Raw genomic sequence first — 22,546 nt, forward strand, 5'->3', positions numbered from 1 at the left:
TGTAACATTTTTTTTAAAGGTTGGATATTTTCAGAAATCTCTACCATAAAGCATGCATTTCTGAAAGTGCCATTATGTTGAACTGAAGTTATCAGCTAAAATGCACTATTTTCCTCAAATGCATCTACTGCAATAACGTACATACTCCTACTGACATTCTCCTATATATTGTTAGAAAAACAAGACTAGAATTGATATCATTATCAAAAGAAGTAGCACTGCATCTATCTGAAATAAAATGCTGTTTTCAAAAGATTGATAAAGCAAAATTCATCACTGAGTGGTTATCAGAATTTTGTCCTTTTTCATTCATTTCATAAGTGTATATTGAACATTTACCGTGACAGTCAAGTGCTGGAGATAAAATCAGACAAGGTCTGGTCCTAACCTCAAAGAAGCTTAGAGACTCTTGAGGAAGACAGACATGGAAACCATAATCACAGCATTGTTAGCTAATCGTGTGAAGATGTCCTGCACCGGCCACTGTGAGAACTCAGTGTGAGCAGGACCCCTAAGCCAGACAGAAGGACAGTATGTGTAAAAGCTTAGAGCATGAAAGGGGACTAGATTCATTTTCACTGCAGGCAAAGGCACCTGCAGCAAAATGGAAGAGATAGGTAAGCATCTATAATGCTCCTGACAGCTGAAATGAGAAGTTGGAAATTATAACCAATAGCATGGCAAGGCAGAGCTCAATTTTACACAGAAGGAGCTTGATCATACTTGCATGTTGGAAAGTTTGTTTAAATGGGAGGCCACAGGAGTTGAGAAACTAAATTTAAGAATTCTATGGAAATCCAAGTTTCTGTGATAACAAGCTGAACACTGGAAATGACATGAAAAATGAAGGGATAAAATTAAGAAATATTCAGGAAATAGTATCTGCAGGTTTTGAGTGATTTGATGATATCATGATACCATGGGTGATATCATGATTAGAGGGTGGGAAAGGTCAATGATTCGATAGAGTTCTAGCTACAAAAAGTAAGTAGATGGTGCCATTTACCAAGACAGAATATTGAGGAAAAGAAGCAGGTTTGTTGGGGAAAATAATGCATTTATAGTCACTAAAATAGTTGGATATTTATTTGGTCTGTTAAATTTTAACATTTATACACATATACACAGGCATATATTTTCACTGCATGGATAAGGGATATGACTTATGTATCATTGTTGACTAGATTCATGAAGATTTATTAGAATATAAAATAAATACTTAATTTGAGCAGTAAGATCTCATCACTGTGACTCTTGTAACAAAGTAACTAGATAGTACGTTGCTTACTTACTATACAGATTTTAATAATTATTTATATTAAAGCTATATATAAACTTGGATAAAACTCAAAATATATTACAGAAGAATAAGGTTATATTTTAGAAAAATGCATAAAGTAATTGATATAACACATGAGATATATAAGACTGTTAATACAATTCAAGACCATTTCACCATTGTTTGAGACTTTATCTTGGTTAACACCTTTATTGCATATTTGAAAGACCCTAAAGTAGAAGATCCAATTAGGTCATGTCCAGACTCCAGGCACACAGAAACTGAGATAATAAATATGTGTTATTTTAAGTGACTTAGTTTGTGGTAATATTGTTACCTAGCAATAGAAAAGTAATACAAGGGGTCCGCTAAAGTGAATTAAACCCTGAAAAGACCCTATTTTCTTTTGCTATTTGTACAAGTTCTTTGAGCTGGAAGGAATAATTAAACTGTTTAAGAATTTCAGAGTTCTTAATAAATATGAAATAGAGATCAGTATGTGAAAAAAATTGAAAACTAAAAACTCAATGTGTAATAAGGCTTTACTTAAATTCTAAATCTGAAAAATGCAAATACTAGTAATTTTAGAATACCGAAGAGAATCAGACTGGATAGAACAAAAGTTACACTCTATTAACAAGATATAAGAGCGGGGAAAAACAAAGAAACAATTGTCCCCACTTACTCTGTGAAAGTTAGGGGACATTGCTATCTTTATTATATGAGCAAATAAAAATAAACATTTTACTAGTATGTATTATTGATTGTATATATGCATGATTCATACAGACACCCACATAAGTGCATGATTTTTCAGAGCTCCCATAATGTTATTAGATCAATATAAGAGAAATAAATAAATGAATATTTATGTTGTCCTAGTATTTGTCAGGCAATTTGGTGCACTTTCAGACATACATGCTATGAACTGTGATTATAACCTTTCTATTATAGATAAGAAAACTGCATTTCACAAAGTTAATGTGAAAAAGTCACACTGTGATTTCAGGGGAGGGCAGGAGCCCAAAGCTCTGACTATCTGACTATATATAGTTTTTTCATCAGACATTCTCAATACACAGAGCTGGTAGTTAGCCAGTAATCACAAGCACAGAATCAAAGCTGACATTCCTTCTGATTGGTTTAGGTGGGTTTTTGTTTGTTTGTTTCTTATCAGTCAGTGCCTTTACTTTACTTGTTAATAAATGTTTTAAATATCACATCTACTTCTCAAAACACACTATTATTTAAAATATTCAGGCTAGAAATTAATATAATTAAAAGGTTAAAAAAATAAGGTACAGCATATGAAAAACACTTTTTTTAATGGGTCTTTCAACCTGTTAAGTAAAAAGACAAGAACAAGTTAAGATTAGCATTCTAGAAGACAAGGGGTAAAGAGAATGGTGAGTCCTACTTCAAGTTTGAAAATAAAAGTAGAAATTGTGTTAAATCTTGAGAGGAGAGATTTGGGTAAAGACAGCTTGACATAAGCATCGTTAGACAAATAGTTTTCTAAGGAAAACATTGAGTATATTTGCATGAAAATATTTAACTAACCCAGCATTATGAATCTTTCATTTTAAAAAGGCTCATATATATTCTTTCAAATATGTCAACTAAATAATGAAAATTTCTTTCTCCTGTTCCTCTCTCAGATATCTTTGTTGATGAATATTAAAGGGATATTTTTTAGAAAGAAAAGCATACAACAGCAGAGCAAAATTATGTGGTGAGAAACCATAAATCTATAATATTTGTATAGCATTTATACAGTATACATTCATATAAATAAAGTTCACATAACTGACTTGTGATGCACAACATAAAATATGAATGTAGCCAAAAATGGTTTGGCTCAGTGGATAGAGCGTCGGCCTGCGGACTGAAGGGTCCCGGGTTCGATTCCGGTCAAGGGCATGTACCTGGGTTGCGGGCACATCCCCAGTAGGAGATGTGCAGGAGACAGCTGATCGATGTTTCTCTCTCATTGATGTTTCTAGCTCTCTGTCTCTCTCCCTTCCTCTCTGTAATAAATCAATAAAATATATTTAAAAAAATATATGAATGTAAAGTTTTTATCTTAATAAATATTGAGTTCCTAAAACATATGAGACACTTATAAAGCAAAAATATATTATTAGGTAACTGTAACACAAAAAGTTGTAATATTATTAGATAGAGATATTCTTTGATAAATGTAATTAAAATTATTTTTAAGTATTTTAAATATATCAGTAGCTTAAGGTCAACAGCTAGTAATGGTATTTTATTCTGGAACAATTTTGCAAGTTGTCTTATTTTTTCTAAATTTATACTTCAGATATCTTTGAATTAATATTACAAGGGTCAATATAAAGTTATCTAAAACATAGCTAACTATTGTTTCATGGTAACATTCTTATATTCTTTGAATGGTGGGGAGCTTGAAGTAGGAAGTGATTCATACATACTTAGACCAATGCCTCCCAAACTTTGATGTGCATATGAATCACTTGGGAATTTTGGTAAAAGACAGATTCTGATTCCGTGGGTTTGGGGTGATGCCTGAGAATGTGCAGTTGTAACAAGTTCCCAGATAAGGATGCTGCTAGTACATGGACCACACTTTGAGCAGAAAGGTCCTAGAGCATTTCAAGGGGTGCTTAGAGGAAAATTCTGCTTTTGGTTTTAGTTTCTAATTTTTAGCAACTCTTGAAATGAATAAACCTCAAACAGATCATGTTTAGCTGACATGACTGTGGCTTTCATGAAATTAATCTCTGACCTGATTTTTTTCAAACTGCAGTGGTGTCAACTTTTTATTAATAGGCTCTTATCCAGCAGAAAATGTCCACAGCTTCCTGGTGTGTACAAACCTAGGCAGTGAAGGACACCCACCCTAATAAGGGGCACGTGTCCTGGCTTACAGAAGCCTTTTAAGGAGGTATACTTTGCTCTAGCGGTTTAGCTCAATGGACTGAACGGTCCCGGGTTCCATTCTGGTCAAGGGCACATACCTCGCTTGCAGGCTCCTCCCCAGCCTCACCCTGGTTGGGGCACATGCAGGAAGCAACCAATCAATGTGTTTCTCTCACATTGATATTTCTCTCTGTCTTTCCCTTTCTCTTCCACTGTCTCTAAAAATCAATGGAAAAATATCTTCAGGTGAAGATTTTAAAAAATTAAAGATTCACTTTATAATCATCTAGACATTGTGGACAATATGTATTCGATATTATATGTACATAACTAAGTATATATGCAACTGTTATTGATTATAGAACAATTCACAATTTGTGTTTCAGAAATGCTCATAGACTTATATGAAAATAGATTAATCATATTGGTAGAGATATTAAGAAGGACTAAATACTGCACAAACTACAGACTCCTTTCTTAAGATTTGCAATTATCTTTTGGTGGAAATACACAGCAAAATGAAGTGTCTCTCTAAATTTTCTGGTTACCAGGGTGACATGTTACTAGAAAACTCCATTTATTGGAAGGAAAGTCAACATATAGTTTTACATAGAGAATAACCTGTCATTAATCCATTATTAATTGTCCCAATAATGAGCTCTATGACCTTGAAAAAGGAACTCCTTTTTAGCCTCAGTTTTCTTATATAGAAGGGAGCCGTATTCATTTTATTTAAAGAGTGATTTATGTAAAAATATTTTGTGGAAAATAAATTTGCAATTCTTCTAGGTCAATTTTATATGAGCCTTCTGAAAATTTGTCCTTGGTGCATAAGAGAGATTTATAGTAACCAGATAGGCCCTGTTATATTAGTTTTCTAATGCTGCCATAACAAATTACCACAAACTCAGTGGCTTAAAATATCACAAATTTATTTACTATCTTACAGTTCTATGATTCAAAAATCCAGAATGGGTTTCAAGGAGCTCTAGGGGAGAACTGGTCTCCTTGATCTTTCCAGCTTCCACAGGCTACTGTATTCTTTAACTCATGGCCTTTTCTCTATCTTTTATATATTTTTTATTGATTTTAGAAAGGAAGGGAGAAGAAGAGAAAGTTAGAGACATCAGTAATGAGAGGGAATAATCAATTGGCTGCCTCTTACATGCCCCCTACTGGGGATGGAGCCTGCAACCTGGGGCATGCCCCTACTGGGAATGGAACCTTGATCTCCTGGTTCATAAACTGATGATCAACCACTGAGCAATACCAGCCAGGCCTTTTCTCCATCTTTAAAGCCATTAGTGGCTGATCAAGTGATATCACATCTTCTAACCACAGTGAGGAAGATTCTCCACTTTTAAGGACTTCTTTGATTAGAATAGACCCACTCATATTATACAGGACAACCTCCCTATCTCCAGGCCTTTAATTTAATCACATCTGAAAATTCCCTTTTGCATTATAAAATATCACATTTACAGGTCCTGGGGATTGGTATATGGATATCTTTGGGGGCCATCATTATGCAAACCAAAACTAATATTTTCTCTACTCTTTACCAACAGACACTGTGTGAACACTTCTCTATGCAAAGTGTTGTCTAGGCCTGTTCAGCAGAGCAAAGTACTGTGAGGGGTTCTTACGTATTGAAAGTTGCTCCAATATGCTGGCCCACAACCAGGGCATCTTTTAAGAATAATAACAAAATATAATGTCCACTCACATTTGGAAAATGTCCAAATGGGTGGTAATTGAGAATCTGTTATGCCAGGTCTAAATGTTAATTTTTGAGCTACTGCCTATACAGTCTCAGATAAGGGTTACTATATATTGGGGATTACTTCTTTATCGCTAAGTAGTCCTTATTATTTATTTTCGTCCTGTTCCTTACAATACCCAGTTTATGTACCTCATGGGGATAGGTGGATTTCTCCTGAAAAAGAAGCTGGGGTATTTCAAGTAGAGGTCACCTTTTGTCCATGTACAGTTTTGTCCATGCTATCCAATTTGATTGAACAAGGTATGTTCTCTATGCTGAATATACCTTTTTAGCACAGAGCATAGTGTCATGAAATAACTATACATTGATGATAGAACCATTGAATATTAAATTAAAAGAAGAGGGATGATCATTGCCAATTTAAAAAAATGCAATGATAAATGAATTTCAACAATCTTAGAATGAATTACTGTACAGAAAGAAAAATAACAAACTACTGCTACATACAATGAAATAGATGAGTCTTATAGAGTATTGAATCAATGCAGCAAGGTATAAAATAATACATACTCTGAGGTTCCAGAGAGAGAGAGAGAGAGCAAACTTGGCAGAACTAAGCTATATTGTTTGTAGATGTGGAAGTCATAAAACTATAATGCAAAGCAAGAAGATTGTTATCCAAAAAGTCAGAATAGTTATTCCCTGTGGGGAAGGATTGGAGAAGGGGAGTATTGATTACGAAGAAAAACTGAAGTGAGAGTCAGTTGGTAGGTGGGCAGATGGAAATATGCTTCAAAGTGATGGAAATATTGTTTCCTGATATGGGTGTGGGTTATGTTTAGTAAATTATATATAAATGTATGTGATGTATGCAGCTTTCATTGCCTATATTTCATAAAAATAACTTATAGAAAAATTAAAACCATTTTAAAAACTATGATGGCCCTGACCGGTTTGGCTCAGTGGATAGAGCGTTGGCCTGTGGACTGAGGGGTCCCAGGTTCGATTCCGGTCAAGGGCATGTGCCTTGGTTGCAGGCACATCCCCAGTGGGGGGTGTGCGGGAGGCAGCCGATAGATGTTTCTCTCTCATTAGTGTTTTTGGCTCTCTGTCCCTCTCCCTTCCTCTCTCTGAAGGATCAATAAAATCTATTTTTTTAAAAAAAACAAACTATGATGACTTTCTCTGGCTGGGTAGCTCAGTTGGTTAGAGCGTCATACCAGACAGGGCACATACAAGACTAGACCAGTGAATGCATAAATAAGTGGAATAATAAATCTCTCTCTCAATCTCTCTCTCTCTCTCTCTCTCTCTCTCTCTCTCTCTCTCTCTCTCTCTCTCTCTCAACTAATAAAACTAAAAACTGTGATGATCCATTATACATTTCTTTTAACACTGAACTGATAAGATGGCTGGTCTCTTGAAAATCAAAAATTGCCATGGTTTTCTAATTCATTTTTCATGTGTAAATAGAGCACTGTGGATTTTGGCTTCTAGGTAGGTCAGTGTTATCTAACAACTTAATTTTAAGTGAGTCCCTACATGGTTAGCAAACACATTTGTCATTTTGGTAGTGACTCAAAGGACTAAAAGAAAACAAACATTGGAGATGCTCTAAGTGGACATGTAGAGTTCAACATGTCCCAATATAGGGTGACTATGAAGTAAAGAAATGTAATCCACACTCAAGTTTATTACCGAGCTTCTATAAAACGATGTGAGGCAATTTTGCAAAGTCCTGCCTTTCAGTTTACCCATCAGAGCTGCTTCCACCTGTGCCTCTCCTCAAATTATGCTGTCACGTCAACTTATTAGCTCAAGTACACAAAAATAAGCCCTCACCTTTCACTGGTTTTTCTCAAGGGGGAATCGCATCATTCCATTTACTTGTGAATCACTTTGCCCCAAATTTCCTTAAAATTATCGTATTTTTTTCTTTCTCCCGTAGAATTATAAATAGCAAATCAAAGCAGCCAGACATAATTACATTTCAGTAAAGATTATATTTGATTCCAGAAAACTCTAATCACTGGACCAGATGGCTATAATTAATATTCTGACTCTTAGTTGGTATTTGACAGGAGGATTTTAAAAAGACATTCCCACCTATAGAAATCCCTAATTTTTACTTAAAAAGAATCTTCTGTGTAAGATTAGAAGATAACTAAGCCAGGAGTTTCTCATAGTTGAGCATGTTCATTCTAGTTGGTCATTAACTGGGATGTAGGTTAGCATCCCTTCAGGAAAATGTGTGGATTGAGGAGTCAAAATTGTGGTGATGGGTGCTACTGCATGCGAATTATCCTGCAATGTAGAAAGACCTTTCTGACAAATTCTCCTGCCTCAAATGCCAATAAAATGTGTCTCCTCTATCTTTGATTCCTCAACATAGAGCATGAGGTCAAGATATAAATTTAGTGAAAACTTACCAAATAATTATTTGTTAAATAAATTAACCTAGAATTTTCAGGAACTCAGGATGTTGATGAAATTGAATTATTTGCATTTTCTTTCTGTCCCTGTCTTTTCACTTAGAAATACTAACTTAAGTTTTACTTCTTTATGAGAATCACTCATCAACCAAGTTCATCTATTTTCCTCTTCCTAGATTTCTCTGATAATCACATCTCATAACAGTTTATTTATTTATTTTGTATCAATCCATTCTTTAGTTGTTTCATGTGTATAAATGTCTACTTTAGACTTGAGTGGTAAGAAACCAAGGATTCTATCTCAGAATTTTTATATATAACTAGAAGCCCGACGCATGACAATTCATGCAAGAATAGGCCTTCCTTCACCCAGCCGCTGGCACTGGCTTCCCTCTGGCAACTGAGACCCGGGCTTCCCTCCTCCAGCACCACTGGCAGGCACTCAGGACCAGGGTGGCTTCCCTCCCGCCCCAGCTTCATCCAGAAAGATATCCAGAATGACGTCCAGAAGGATGTCCAGAATGATGTCCAGTCTAATTAGCATATTACCCTTTTATTATTATAGATTTTAACTATTACTTCTTTTAGAAAATTGGAACTTCTTAGGAAGCAGCCTTGTATCATATAGTTATTTATGCAATTATTTCATTTTTCCTGAGGACTACATTTGTATATATTTCATTTCAAGAACATCCTGATAAGACCACTAGTCTGTAACACTGGTTCTCATAGTAAGAACTTAGAACAACACTGACCATAGAGTTAGTTTTTATTTAAAAGCCTATTTCTCATTATTAACCTAAAGAAGCTTATTTAATGAGTACCTATCTGATTATTATTTCATCATTTCTTATTTTTTAATATTTTTATTGATTTTGGAGAAGGAGGAAGAGGGAAAGAGAGATAGAAATATCAATGATGAGAGAGAATCATTGATTGGCTGCCTCCTGCATGCCCCACACCAGGGATCAGCCCACAACCAGGGTATATGCCCTGACCTGGAATGTAACTGTGACCAGGAGGTTCATAGATTGACACTCAACCACTGAGGCACGCCAACCAGGCTCATCATTTCTTTATGCATTAGAAGTGGTGCTCCACAAATACAAATTAAGTTTAAAATAGAGTATTTGAGAATGAAAAGCAGCAATGGAAATACAAATAATGGGAAGACTATACAGGAGAGGTGCGGGATAAACCTAGAAATCACAACAAACAACAAGTTCAAAATAAATCAGGGCTATAAGACATCCACCCTTTTCGATATTATTAACAATAGGATGCCTTAATAAAAATAGAGTATTTAAACCAAGATTTTTACCCAATTTCAAGGAACTCTGTACCTTGGCTTCATCCCACAGACCTATCCCCTACAACTTATCTCCTTTTTCTTCATTTCTACATTGATCCAACCTACTCCTAATCTCCTTGTTCTTTGTCCAGCCATTTACTTTCCCAACAATGGCATGTGCAATGCAGATTAACAGAGTTAATGATGGGGCACTCTTTATCATTCTAAAACTATTTTCAGTGAGTTTCAATGTGTTCACTAATTATAAAATTTATGAACGATAGCATGACTTTATTCAACTAAATTAAACACCCATCATTCATAAAACCAACTGTAGTCATATGTTTTTAAATCTGTACAGTCTTAAGTTTCCTGATCTTTTTTTTTCTTTTTCACTCTACTATATTAGAGTCAGGGACCTTGTGTTACTCATCTTCATGTCCCCATTGTCTGGCATTCAGCCTAGTACATAATAGGTGCTAAAATATTGATTACAACTGAAACTCTGACGTGACCTCCTGCTTTATAAGTCTGTTTATAGGTTGGTGATTAATAGAATCTAAAATTTTGTTATATTTCAAATGGACTTATTTTGTTTATTTGCTTTTCTCTAAATGTAGTATCTAATACTTCTGCAGATTTATATTCACAAACTTGTGTGGTGTTTTGTGTGTTTTTTTTACCATACTAAGATAACTGAAAGATTCTATAGTACATAAGTCAAATAGGAATAAGCAGGGACAAAAATAATAGCTCCAGCACTGAAGGTCAAAGACGCAACACTTGGTATTTAACATTTCTGTCTTGACATTGTATCAAATATCTACCACAGAAATTCTTTTAATCACATGATGATTTTATTTTAAAAGGTCACAATAAATATTCCAGGGAAACCTTGCTAAAAATGTTTTTTGAGAGTCTAAATAAGTGGAAACTGATTTTCTCACATCCAATGTGCTAAGACCTTTTTAAAGCTAAGTTCTAAATATTAAGCGCTTTTTCTTTCTTTCATGTGTCTCAACATTTCAGTAACCCGTGGTGGAGAGAGGACAATGCAGCAACGGAGTATGACAGGTAAAACCAGTCCATTGCAATGAGCTGTAGCTGCCTGCCTCCTGAATAAAACCAGATTCCCCTATAAAAAGCAGGCTGCTGAATATAAATGAAGTTTGTTCCTGTAGTTAAAACATTGTATCTTCAACTTGTTTAAGTGAAGACCACATGCCCCAGCCTCTGTCATAGCTACCAAATTAGAAAATACTTAAGCCATATATATTTACTAATGTAATGTTTAAGTACATTGTGAGATGGGCTCTGTGGTTTATGAGGAAACAGCTCATTTACATACCAAAGGGTCTCTCAAAATCATACATTCTGTGAGTCTTTGACAGCTTGCTTCAGCAAAGAGATGTGGAAGGTTTGATGTTTAGAGAGCATCATTTGTACACAGAGAAGGAGAACTTTACTCGTTACACATATGCCAACAATATTTTTTTTAACTTCTTTTGAAGATGAAAAAATACTATATTTTTGTGTGAGGAAGTTCATCTATCTCTGAATAACCCTTGCTTGGGGCAATACATGTTTATGTGACACTCAAGTAAACATTTCCTAACAGATATTGTGCATGACACTCAGATTATCCACAGGAAATCAGAATTGCGGATAGCAAAAACCTTAACTTTCACAAATCTTCCTAGAACTTGAAGATGAACAGAACCTAAACTCTATAAACTTGCAATAATTGCAAGATATTAATGCATAGTTACCAAATAAAGGTTTTCACCTCATTTACAGGTTTTAAATTGCATTTCTAAATATATTCTTTTTTTATTTGAAGGAAGAAAAGAAAATGTTTTAAACTCCATGACTATAAAACCAAAAGCTTAACAGAAAATCTTAGCCATCTATGCATTCTCCTTTCAAATTGATATATTCAACCCAAAGGTCAACGTAGACGATTTAAAACTTGCTTAGTTGCACCATTTTATGTTTCTCTCATATTAAATATTGTTAACTGATTAAAAATTAATGCAAACAGTATTGGAGGCTTTAAATCTCTAAGTATTCCTATACCCTTGGAATAACTGAATAGGCTCAATTCATTTTGCATTGTAAAAGAGGCATGATTTTTAAATTATAGTCACAATGATGATCAAAAATAAATAAGAAAAAACGAAAAGCACTTAAGGTGGCAAACAGAACATTTTCCCTTGGTACTGTGTGTTCAAGGTGTGCGGGGTCAGGGGGTGGAGAAGAGTCACTATTACAAATTAAAAAAAAAACTACAACAAAAAGATTCTTAATGGAATCCAGCTAGGACTGACACTAAAAAAGATATATTTTCTGTTCACTTTCACTGCAGATTTTGCACTACGGTTGCTTTGCATAATTAAAACAATATAAACTTAATTTTACCAACTGGCAAGATCTTATAAAAAGTTGAAAAAATTATCTGGCCATGTGACACACAATTAACCAAGATTCACCCACTAGTTTCTGGCCTGGCCCCATGAGGCTCTCCCATCCTCCCCAGACCACATATGGTTAAGTAATAGGCTAATGCTTGAACCCAGGTTTCTGACTTGAAACTCCACACACTTTCTACTATGTCACACTGCCTTTAATTATTTTAATGCTGCCTTCTCTCAGCTCTGCATCACTTTTTCTATCTGGTTTTCAATGAACTATATCGCCCACTGATTTTCACAATCTGCTTTCTTCACTTTTTCTAAATTCAACTTGAGCAGTGCAGAAGGTCAAGTAGTTTAGTCAGACCTATCAGGTTTATGTGATATTGGCCTTCTAGCCTTTCAGAGTTTCTGTGATATTTAAAAGAGATATTCATGTAAGACCTTGGCCCTTAATACCCTGTCAATACCGAGATGTTTCTGACCACAGTGTTTCTTAGTATTATTTTACTTGCATCATACTGGCTCCTTAGGTTTTTAAGTTCTTAGGTTTTCACATGGACCATCTCAAAATAATCTGTTACTAATTAATGTCTCTGATTAATGTCACTGATAATTTGGAAAAAATTATATGAAACTAACTTCCAGATTTTCACATTATGATGACTATATTTAAAAATCGGCATTTCCTTGTCTGCTGTTACAAATGTAATGTACATTTCTGGACTCCTCTAACATTAGTATATTTGGTTTCCATTTCAATAACAACAGACTGTTCATTTTAGAGAATAATTTGCACTTATAAATAAACTAAATGCCCGGTGCACGAATTTGTGCACCAGTGGGGTCCCTCGGCCTGGCCTGCAGGATGGGGCTGAAACCAGCTCTCCAGCATCCCCTGAAGAGTCCCAAATTTCGACAGGGTGCAGGCCAGGACAAGGGACCCCATCAGTGCACGATCAGGGCCAGGGAGGGACACAGGAGGGCTCCAGAGCATGTCCAGCCCGTCTCACTCAGTCCCGATCAGCCGGACCCCAGCAGCAAGCTAACCTACCAGTCAGTGCATGTCATAGCGAGCGGTTGAGTGGCCTTAGCATATCTTTAACATATTACGCTTTGATTGGTTGAACGGATGAATAGACGACAGGACACTTAGCATATTAGGCTTTTATTATATAGGGATTGGTGGTCAGTAAATTCACTTACCAATATGTGTGTGTGTGTTGGTCAACAGAGCCAAATATCAACAGTACAACAATTGAAATTTTTTTGATAGCCAAATTTTTTAAACTTAAACTATATGGGTAGGTACATTGTTATTAACTTAATTAGGGTACTCCTAAGGCTTAGGAAGAGCCACATTCAAGGGGCGAAAGAGCCGCATGTGGCTTGCGAGCCGCAGTTTGCCGACCACTGTTTTAGTCTATAAGCTTCTTTGGCATCTCTTTTTGTTCCTAATAACTTATTTAAAGGAACTGGGTTGTTTGTACTGTAGAGATTCCCATACTCTGGATTTTGTTGACTTCATGTTATGGAATAGTTTATAGCATATTCTGCACCCCTCTGTTTCTTGAAAATTGGAGGCTATATTTTTTATTGTTGTTCTTTTCTTTTTTTCTCCTTTTATATTTTTTTATTTTGTTAGTCCTCGCTATCATTGCCCTATATTTTGCCAACAGCTTCCCTTATTGTGGTTTCCAGGCTTTTATCCAAGGGTCTTTGCATTTTGCTCTAGTGGTACATAATAATAAAAGAATTCTAACCTTGCATTTAAATGACCTGTACACATATTTTCATTTAACTGTGCTTCTTACCATCGTGATTTCCTCCAACTATACTGCCTTATTAATTTCTACTTTAAAAATGTGTTTCTGCATCTAAAAATGATATTCTGTGGTCTCTTGTTTTTCCTGGAAAGGAGAACATACCTGGAAGTAATTAGACTTGAACCTAGTTCTTTATTCTCTTTCTCCTCCTGCTACACACAAGTCATCTCCACTTAGGCCAGAGTAGCTGCTCTTGGTTTTGGTCAGATAAATACAGATATGTAAGTTGGATCTCTTCCTTCTTTCAATTTTACTATCTGTTGCTCTAAATGGTATAACTTCTGTACATAGTTGTTAAGTAGTTTAGCTATGAATTATTGATCTTTTTCCTTGAGAGCAACCATGGTTCCTCGTGTGCTACAGATTCTGTCAAAGCAGTGCATTGTGTAATATAAAAACCCTCTCGTAGGTTTGATACAGAAGCAGTGAAATACGCTTGAACTAATAGTAAGAAAAGAATATGCAGTACAATAACCCTTCTCCTGAATCCTGAAATTATATAATAGTTTAGAAGTTGAGAGAATGACATAACTAATAACTTAAAAAAGAATTTTTCTCAACTAAGTGTTCTAGTAATGCTAAGTTTATTATATATATAGGATTTCTATCAACAGGAATCCATTATGTAAATATTTTATTTCTAACTACTTTGGAGATCTTTATACCAAAAGAGCACAATTATTATTGTAAACAATTATATGTTTATGTATTACTTAACTGGCAATTTGAAAACATTACATATTGTTTCAACTTATTTTTTAAAAATCTCCATCTTTTTAACAAAGCTATTAAGAATTAATTAAATGTCATTTTATTAACAAATTACTCAAAATGTATTTTGCCTAGCGATACATACTGTCAAATAGATGCTGAAATTGGTAGTTGAAAATTCATATGGACCTCAGAAGGGAAACTAACTTAGGCACTTGTCTAGGAATAACTGAGCCTCTACAAAGAAGATAGAAGGTTATTTATAGTGTTAAAAGTTAGTGCTGTTTGAGTCTGATCCAGTCTGTGGCTGTCTCTAACCTACCCAAAGTAGCATTGGCCAAACCAGAACAGGGACCTAGTGTAGGCCCCCATTAACCTCCAAATTCATACCAGGCTAACTATTAGTATTGAAGTATTCAATGTGACTTTGGGATCAGAGATGTGGTTGTGAGTCCTAGCTACATCATATACAGCTGTGTGAATTCAGGCAAATTTCTAACCTCTCTAAACCTCAGGTTCCTATTCCTGTCTCATTTGGTTGTCCTGAGGTTTAAATGATCATAAAGCAAGCTTAACACTGTGCTTGACATATAATGTCTTCTGAATAAATGTGAAGTGTTATTATCATTGTAATTATAATTATCTTTATTAATTTATCAAGGCCAGAATCAAGAGATGTTGTTTGCCTAAAGTCCTTTGGTGTTCAACTTGGTCCTAGTTCTGGTTACTCTATTGTTCTGTTCTTGAAAGACAATTCCATACCTTGCATTACTTCCTTTCGTTTGTCAGATAAAGTCATCGAGCTTGGAACATGCAGTGGAAATCTACGTGAAGAACTGGGTAAGGTTTAGAGACATGTCCTGCATTATGGTTGAATAAGCTCTGGGATACACCAACGGAGACATGAAGTGTATCATCAGACCTCCTGTAATTATTAATGACCATGGAGAGTCATATAACTGCATGAACCTCAGTTTTTTCAAAATTTGAGGTGAGGACAGTGAACTAGAACTCTGTAAGAGGCTACTGAACTCTAATTTTCTTAAGTGCTACGATGATGTGTTTGCTTGTTCTGTGATAAATGGATCAGAAGAGTAATCAGTAGATGTCATAGGCCACTAATGCAGTGTTTACATTGCAGTAATGTGTCCAAAAGTGGTGCAAAAGAAATATAGCAGGTGAGAGGAAAGAATATTCCAGGTTGTACCAAGGCCCTGTAGAAAAGTTCACTTCTAAAAGAAGGCTAGATGAGACACAAAAAATGAGAATTGTGAAGACAAAAAGAAAAGTGTCTAGTAGAAGCAGTGTGCAAGAAACTTTAGATCACCACTGAGAATGACTGAAGTGCTAACCTTAAAAGTTAAGCTCTGATTTGGCAGTCTAATTATTATTTGAGAAATGTGATTAATAAACCATCCCAGAAAATGATAAGAGCACATAATTGATGTTCAGATGACATAGGTCCTATGAACTGCTAAAGCCAAGGAGTAGGAAATGACCATCACCCAGGAACTGGGTGGCATTTTTGCATTTTTAATTTCTTTCTAATTCAATGATTTTGAATGGGTGACTCCAGGAGGTCTTCCAAGAACACTTTAAACTCTCCCATGGGGAGAACATAGAAAAGTTCTATTTCATATTGAAGAATTCTCCTGTAAATGTTTTACCAATTAAGTGCAAAGGTCTACAGAGCATAATCTACAGACAAGCCAAAAATGTTTTGGCCAAGTGACCTCCTGATTCAGCTGGCAGTCCTGTGCAGAGGTAGAGAAATATATTCATAGGTATCTTAGCAACTTGTGCCGGGCTAAGCAAGAAGTTTTTATAGACAGCACTCTTTAAGACAAACCAAAGGCTGGATGACTCAGAATATCTAAGGAATAGGAAAAAATGCTGCTTATATTTAGTTAGCAAGTTCTCAACTAAAATGGGTGAAGAGGAAACCTGATATCCTTTTACAGAAAAGAGAAAACACAAACTAGATTTCAGGGAACGAGCTTCTAATCTTGGCAATACTGTGGTCTTGAGCAAGTCACCAAACATCTGAGCTACCGTTTCTATTTCTGCCAAGTGGAGATAATAATGCTGACTTAATTGAATTGTGCGAGGTTTAAATAAGTAAATACACACAAAGCCCTGAGCAAAATACCTGATATACAGGGAAATCTCTCAGCAGTTGTTTTTGTTAATTTAGGGTATCAGACTAAATGTCTCAATGGAAAGTACAAGTAAGATATTTCTTCTGATAAATACAAAAAATCTCCAACTCTGATGTCACTGTGTGTCCATAGAACTGTCTGTCCACAGCGCCAAAACCTCAGGTTCTATTTTTTAGTTGTCTGATTAAAAACAAACCAACACAGCATTCAACTTGGAAGCTTTTGAGAGCACCACCTGTCTGATTTTTTTACAGCTGTCAGAAGCAAATTTTAGATCCACCTCCCAAATTTTTACACCAACTAGAACCGGATTGTGTCTGTGTTCAACATGCTTGAGTTGTTTTAAAGTGTCTTTTTAGCTTAAGATATATATATAGATATATAGATAGATAGATAGATAGATAGATATTATATATATAATTAGATATAATTAGATATATATATAATTAGATATATACATTTGTATATTTACATCTAAACATACATTTTACATATAATACATATGTAAAACAATTACTACCATGGTGAAATAATTAAACATTATATGCTTTATTTATAGCATGCACCTTTTCAGAATAAGTATTGAAATAAAATATTTGTTTAAAAATAAAGATAGAATTCATCATTTAGGGGGGAAAGAAACATGAGTGCATCAAAAGAATCAGAATACAGCCAGTTTTAAATTGCTTTATTTTGGAAATCACATTGATCTGTAGTGATTTTCTGTAATTCCAAACCTTGTCTCTAGTAAAATATAAAAAAAAACTTTGAGGGAGAACTTATATCTTAAATTGTATACAAATCTGTATGTGGGTGTATTTATATACTCCAGTTAGAAAGGAAACATAAATTAGGATTTCTATTTTAAAATACCAGTAGGCAAAATACTCAAATTCCAAGTTGAAACATGAAATACAACATTTTAAGTTCATTGTGGTCTCCACGCTTGCAAGCCTTGTATTTTTGCTAGGTGAGATATCAGCTATGTTACAAGGCCACGGCTATTTATAGAGGTGTGGGTGACACTATTCACTAGTGGGGCCTTTGGCGTAGCAAAAAAGTTTCCACATGCAAAATTTCCGATAAACCTCTACTCATTCCCCCAACACACCGCTCTGCCCGCCTCTCAGTTCCCAAATCCACTTCTCTGATCCCGTATGGAGTCACTTGATCAAAGCAATGAACTAAAAACAAGATTTTAAGTCGGCACATTGACTGTCAATTTCTACTTTGTATTCTAGTTGATACTATCGGAAAATGGTAGCAGTACCTTCAGCAGTGATCTCAGTCATGGTGTTTCCAGAGAGGAAAAGGCAGGCCAAGAGTCCTGGTCTAGTGGCACTTTGCAGAATACTTTAGGATTCGAGAACTCTGCTGGGGGCGTTCTGGGTGAAGAGTGAGGGCTCTTGGTTTTCCTGGCTGTTCCTGCTGCTTCCTTGTGTCTTCTTGAACTTGTATCTTCTCTGCAGAGTTCTCCCCCTGGAAACAACCTGAGCCCTTTCCAAGCAGCACTTGTGGCTCAGGCAGAAGTATCAGCTTCGAATAAAAATAGCCTCATCTCCCTAGGACTCTGCAGTACTTTTTTTTTTTTTTTTGCACTGGGAAACACACACACATACACACACACACACCAGCTCCCCAGCCCCAAATAGAGATAGGCAATAAAAAAATAAAGAAATAATGAAAGAAGGAAAGGGAACTAAAAAGTATTGCTTAATCCCTCACAGTTTTCCTAAGATTATTACAGTTCTTGGGGTCTACATCTGAAAACATGAACTAAAGAGTTGAAAGTAATCTTATCCATGATAACTCAGATTTATTCTTAGTGTCCTTAATGCTCAGAACATTCCTCTTCCCCTTATTTGGTGTGGGGAGGGCCCTGTAATGTCTAGCAGAGGCAAAGGGGAAGGTAGTCTTAAGTCATTTTCTCCACCTTGACTCCCTATTAGTCTAAATCCACTGAGCAAGTGCAGTTCTTTATATAGGCCTACATTTAAAGTTGGAACTATTAAATCCTGAAGCTTCCTTGTAGGAGAATAGGACTATCCAAACACTAGGCAATAGGAAATATGTAATATGAACTTATATTAACATTTGAGAACAGATGAATTACTCAATTTTTTGTTCACTTTAATATCTTACTAAAAAACAAAGTATCGGAACTTATGTATTCACTAAAAGAAAGGGAAGGTGGCACAAAGTTTAGGAATCTCCAGCCCACATTTTAGTAAAAGATTTCATCTTTTCCCTACCTCAACTTCAAGAAAAATAAAGTAAAATAAAATAAAATAATGATCATTGCTGCTAACAATTAGTCCGATTGGCTGATTAGCATTTTATCTTTCTACTCCTAGCCAAGTGTTAATGAGCAGGGAAATATTCAATGGTTGGTGGTTGGAAGGAGAAGGAGAATCAAAGGGCATCAATAATCACAAATTCTAGGCATTTTGTGAATAGTCAAGGCCTTACGATCCTTATCTTTTATTTTAGTCTCATATTCAACCTAACAAATGTTTGTAGTTTAAACTTTTAGCCTTAACTTTCTGCCTCTGGTTGTCAGAATCTCTTGAATTTGTATGGTATCTTAGAGATCATAAAGAAAAGTCACGCGTGTTGTTTTAGTATTTGAGATTCCAAAGAGCACTGCACAAGCTATTTCCATAGACAATGACCTCCTCCATCCATGTCAGCAGTTCTGTATTTGCCGCCCAATTCTTTGCACAATAGGGAGTGTGGATATACCAACCAAATAAAAACATAACTAAGTAAACACTCTCAACTCACAAAAGAGGAAGTAATTCCAGTTACATTCATGATTTTATATAAGATCCTACACTCACCACTGGGCTTGGAGGCTTTTGACCATAAGTCGACACCTTGCCCACAAAGTAAAACTTATTGCAGACACTACCATTTGCAAGGAAAGGGAATCCTTAAAAATTAGGTATGCCAGGAGCCGAGAAGACACCAGCTCCTTCCAGCACCCTCATGGAGACATGGGTCAGTGTCCACTTTCTATAGTGGGGAGGATGGAGCCTAAAAGCAGGACTCTACTCACAAGGGCATCTCCATTCATCTCCACAGTGCTTCCATTTTAAGAAAAGATAGTGCTTTCCATATCCATTTGTCAGAAACTTTCATAGTCTTTCACTGCAGTTAACTGGAGAGTTAATAATTTCTATGCAACTCGTTATGAATTTACTTGGGTCAGAGCCTAATTAGAATTAGCTAACTCAGAGGGAAAAATGTACACACACACACACACGCACACACACACACACACACACACACACAAAATCTCAAACTCTTATTTAATCAAAGTTGAAATAAGACCACAGAGCAAGAAAACTAAGTACCCAGTAATTGATGGTACTCTTATATTCCCAATCACTAATTTCATGTTATATATACTATAAGGAAAAAGAGTAAAAAAGTATTCTAATCAATAAACATGTTTGCAGAGAAATACGTTTTTTAAAACACACCTGTTGAATGGGTTGAAAATCTTATTAGACGTTAAGAAATCGGTATGTTTCTCATCTTGGAAAATTATTAGAACTCTTTCAAGTTCTTTTAAACTCAATTCATAAGACACACCTTTGAGTTTCAAACGGAACTCTGAAGCTTTTCAAAACCAAGCAATCGACATTCTTCTAAGGATATACACCGCACTCTTCCACACTCAAAGAATAAAACATTAGGAAAAAATACATTTGCCTTTCTTCATTTTTGTCTTTAGTTTTAAGAGGTAGTCATTTTGAAGAGACTTTTCCAGTTCATTGCGCTCTTTCAATATAACCCGAAAGTAATGCTTCTCTCTTCTCAATAACAGCTTTGATGTACTCTCATATGTTCCATTTCTGTAAGATTGGCACCGGTAGACTTATATTGGTTTTGCATAGAGGAATAACTGTATGGGAAACTGAGGGTCCTTATGATTATGATTAAATTTACAATTGAATTCTAGCTCTAGAAATCACTTCCCTTAAACATATATATTCCTAAGAGATCTAGTCTTTCCCCTAGATAATCAGCAAACTCAGAGGCAGCAGACAATAGCCCGGACCTGACTAATAATCACAAGGTCTGAACCTCTGGCAGGCTAAAGATAGCATCTTGACCTAAGTTATGCTTCAGCTCCTCAGATCTAAGGTGAAACAACCCCCTGGCTACTTCCTCAGACCAGACAAAGGGTTGTAGGACAAGACCTCAGAGCTAGCCTCAAGACCTGAAGGAATGAATTACCCTTACCTCCCCAATCAGCTTGCAGCAGGACCCTGAGCCCTTAACCCATGGTGTCCTGCAATTTTGCCCTATATAATCTGTAACCTACACGCCAGCCATTGGGATCATCCAGCATTGAGCATTAGCTTACCATTCATATCTCTCCACTGCAATTCTCATTGTCTAGTGCTTGGCTCTGCTAGCACTGGGTGGACAAACTCTTTCTGCTCAATAACATATGCATACAAAACAACTGTTCCTGCCATTATTAACTGACCGAGTCTATATAAGTCCATGGTAAATCTTGATTGTTTGTTCTCCTATTAAATGTTTTATTTAGTCCAGCTCCCTCTCCAACCTGTTTATACTGATCATCACTCCTTGTGAGTTTTACCAGGTGTTCTAAATATTCAAGTTAGTAGACAAAAATATTCATCCTTAGAGAAATTTTATTTTATTTATTTTATTGATTTTAGCTGGAGAGAGACATCAATGTGAGAGAAAAACATTGATTGGTTGCCTTCCTGCTCGCACCCCAGTGGGGAATGGAATCTTCCACCATTTGGTGCTCAGGAAAATTCTCCAACCAACCACCCAGCCAGGGAACTTAAAGCGATTTTTAAAAAGCTGACTGCTCTATCAGTTATCATCATAAACTAATGATCAGAAAAATGTATACTGCATTTGGCTGTGAACAAGATATTTCATCCACATTGAATTTAAGAATATAAAAGGTTCAGGAGGCAAGCAGAGAAGTGTTGATGATTTTTGGTTTACACTAGAAAAATCATAAAATAAAACAATAATTTTTGAAAAACAATTTTAAGATAGAGTAATGAAAAGGACATACTATGGAGTAAATAGCTACCTACCATGAGTCTCTGTTTCTCAAGGACTGGAGGTAGCCGAGAGAAAATAAAATTTTAACATTACTTCTTAAGATCTTCTGTTTCTAAATGTACAGACACAAACAGCTTATATTGAATATCTTATACATAAACTAGAGGCCCAGTGCCCAAAAATTTATGCACTCGGGAGACGGGGGGATGGAGGGGGGGTGTCCCTTAGCCCAGCCTGAGCCCTGGCCCTCGCAGCCACAGAGCTACTGTGGCTTTTTCTGGAAGGACATCCGGAAGATGTCTGGTCTAATTAGCATATTACCCTTTTATTAGTATAGATTGGTGGTAAATAGAAATAAAGAAATTGAAAAAAATATTTTGTATAATATTATACAATTAGATTGCAAGTAAATGTGTGGGCTATCTAATTGGGATAGAAAGTGCTCTCGCCCTGGCCTGTGTGGCTCAGTTGGTTAAGCATTATCCTGTGCACCGAAAAGTCCTGGGTTCAATTCCCAGTCAGGAAACCAGTGGATCTCTCTCTCTCTCTCTCTCTCTCTCTCTCTCTCTCTCTCTCTCTCTCTCTCTCTCCCCCCTCATCTATATAAAAAATCAATAAAAACACATTTATTAAAAGTTCTCTTTTTGGATCTTAAAATAATAATAACCATCAACTGTTTTGTTAGCTTAAGTTTTCAGGGTTATTTTAATGAACACAAAGATAAATAATCAATGGGAATCAATTGGAGA

The 22,546-nt window shown here is 35.8% G+C and overlaps 1 protein-coding gene across 14 annotated transcripts in view; it reads right to left on the reverse strand.

Annotated features, from left to right (window-relative positions):
- The window catches only part of TRDN (triadin), a 278,614-nt gene extending 260,159 nt beyond the window's left edge, over nt 1-18,455 (reverse strand). For 5 of the 14 annotated variants that reach the window (XM_059700227.1, XM_059700231.1, XM_059700233.1 and 2 more), the window contains exon 1: nt 18,004-18,448. In XM_059700227.1, coding sequence (XP_059556210.1) covers nt 18,004-18,025 — 22 coding nt within the window. In that variant the 5' untranslated portion in view covers nt 18,026-18,448. Of the gene's footprint in view, nt 1-18,003 lie in introns of all 14 variants that reach the window. The other 9 variants (XM_059700236.1, XM_059700226.1, XR_009453395.1 and 6 more) reach the window with 8 other exon arrangements.
- Between the last annotated feature and the right edge of the window lie 4,091 nt (nt 18,456-22,546).

The sequence above is a fragment of the Myotis daubentonii genome, chromosome 6, assembly GCF_963259705.1.
Source record: "Myotis daubentonii chromosome 6, mMyoDau2.1, whole genome shotgun sequence".
Taxonomy (NCBI): domain Eukaryota; kingdom Metazoa; phylum Chordata; class Mammalia; order Chiroptera; family Vespertilionidae; genus Myotis; species Myotis daubentonii.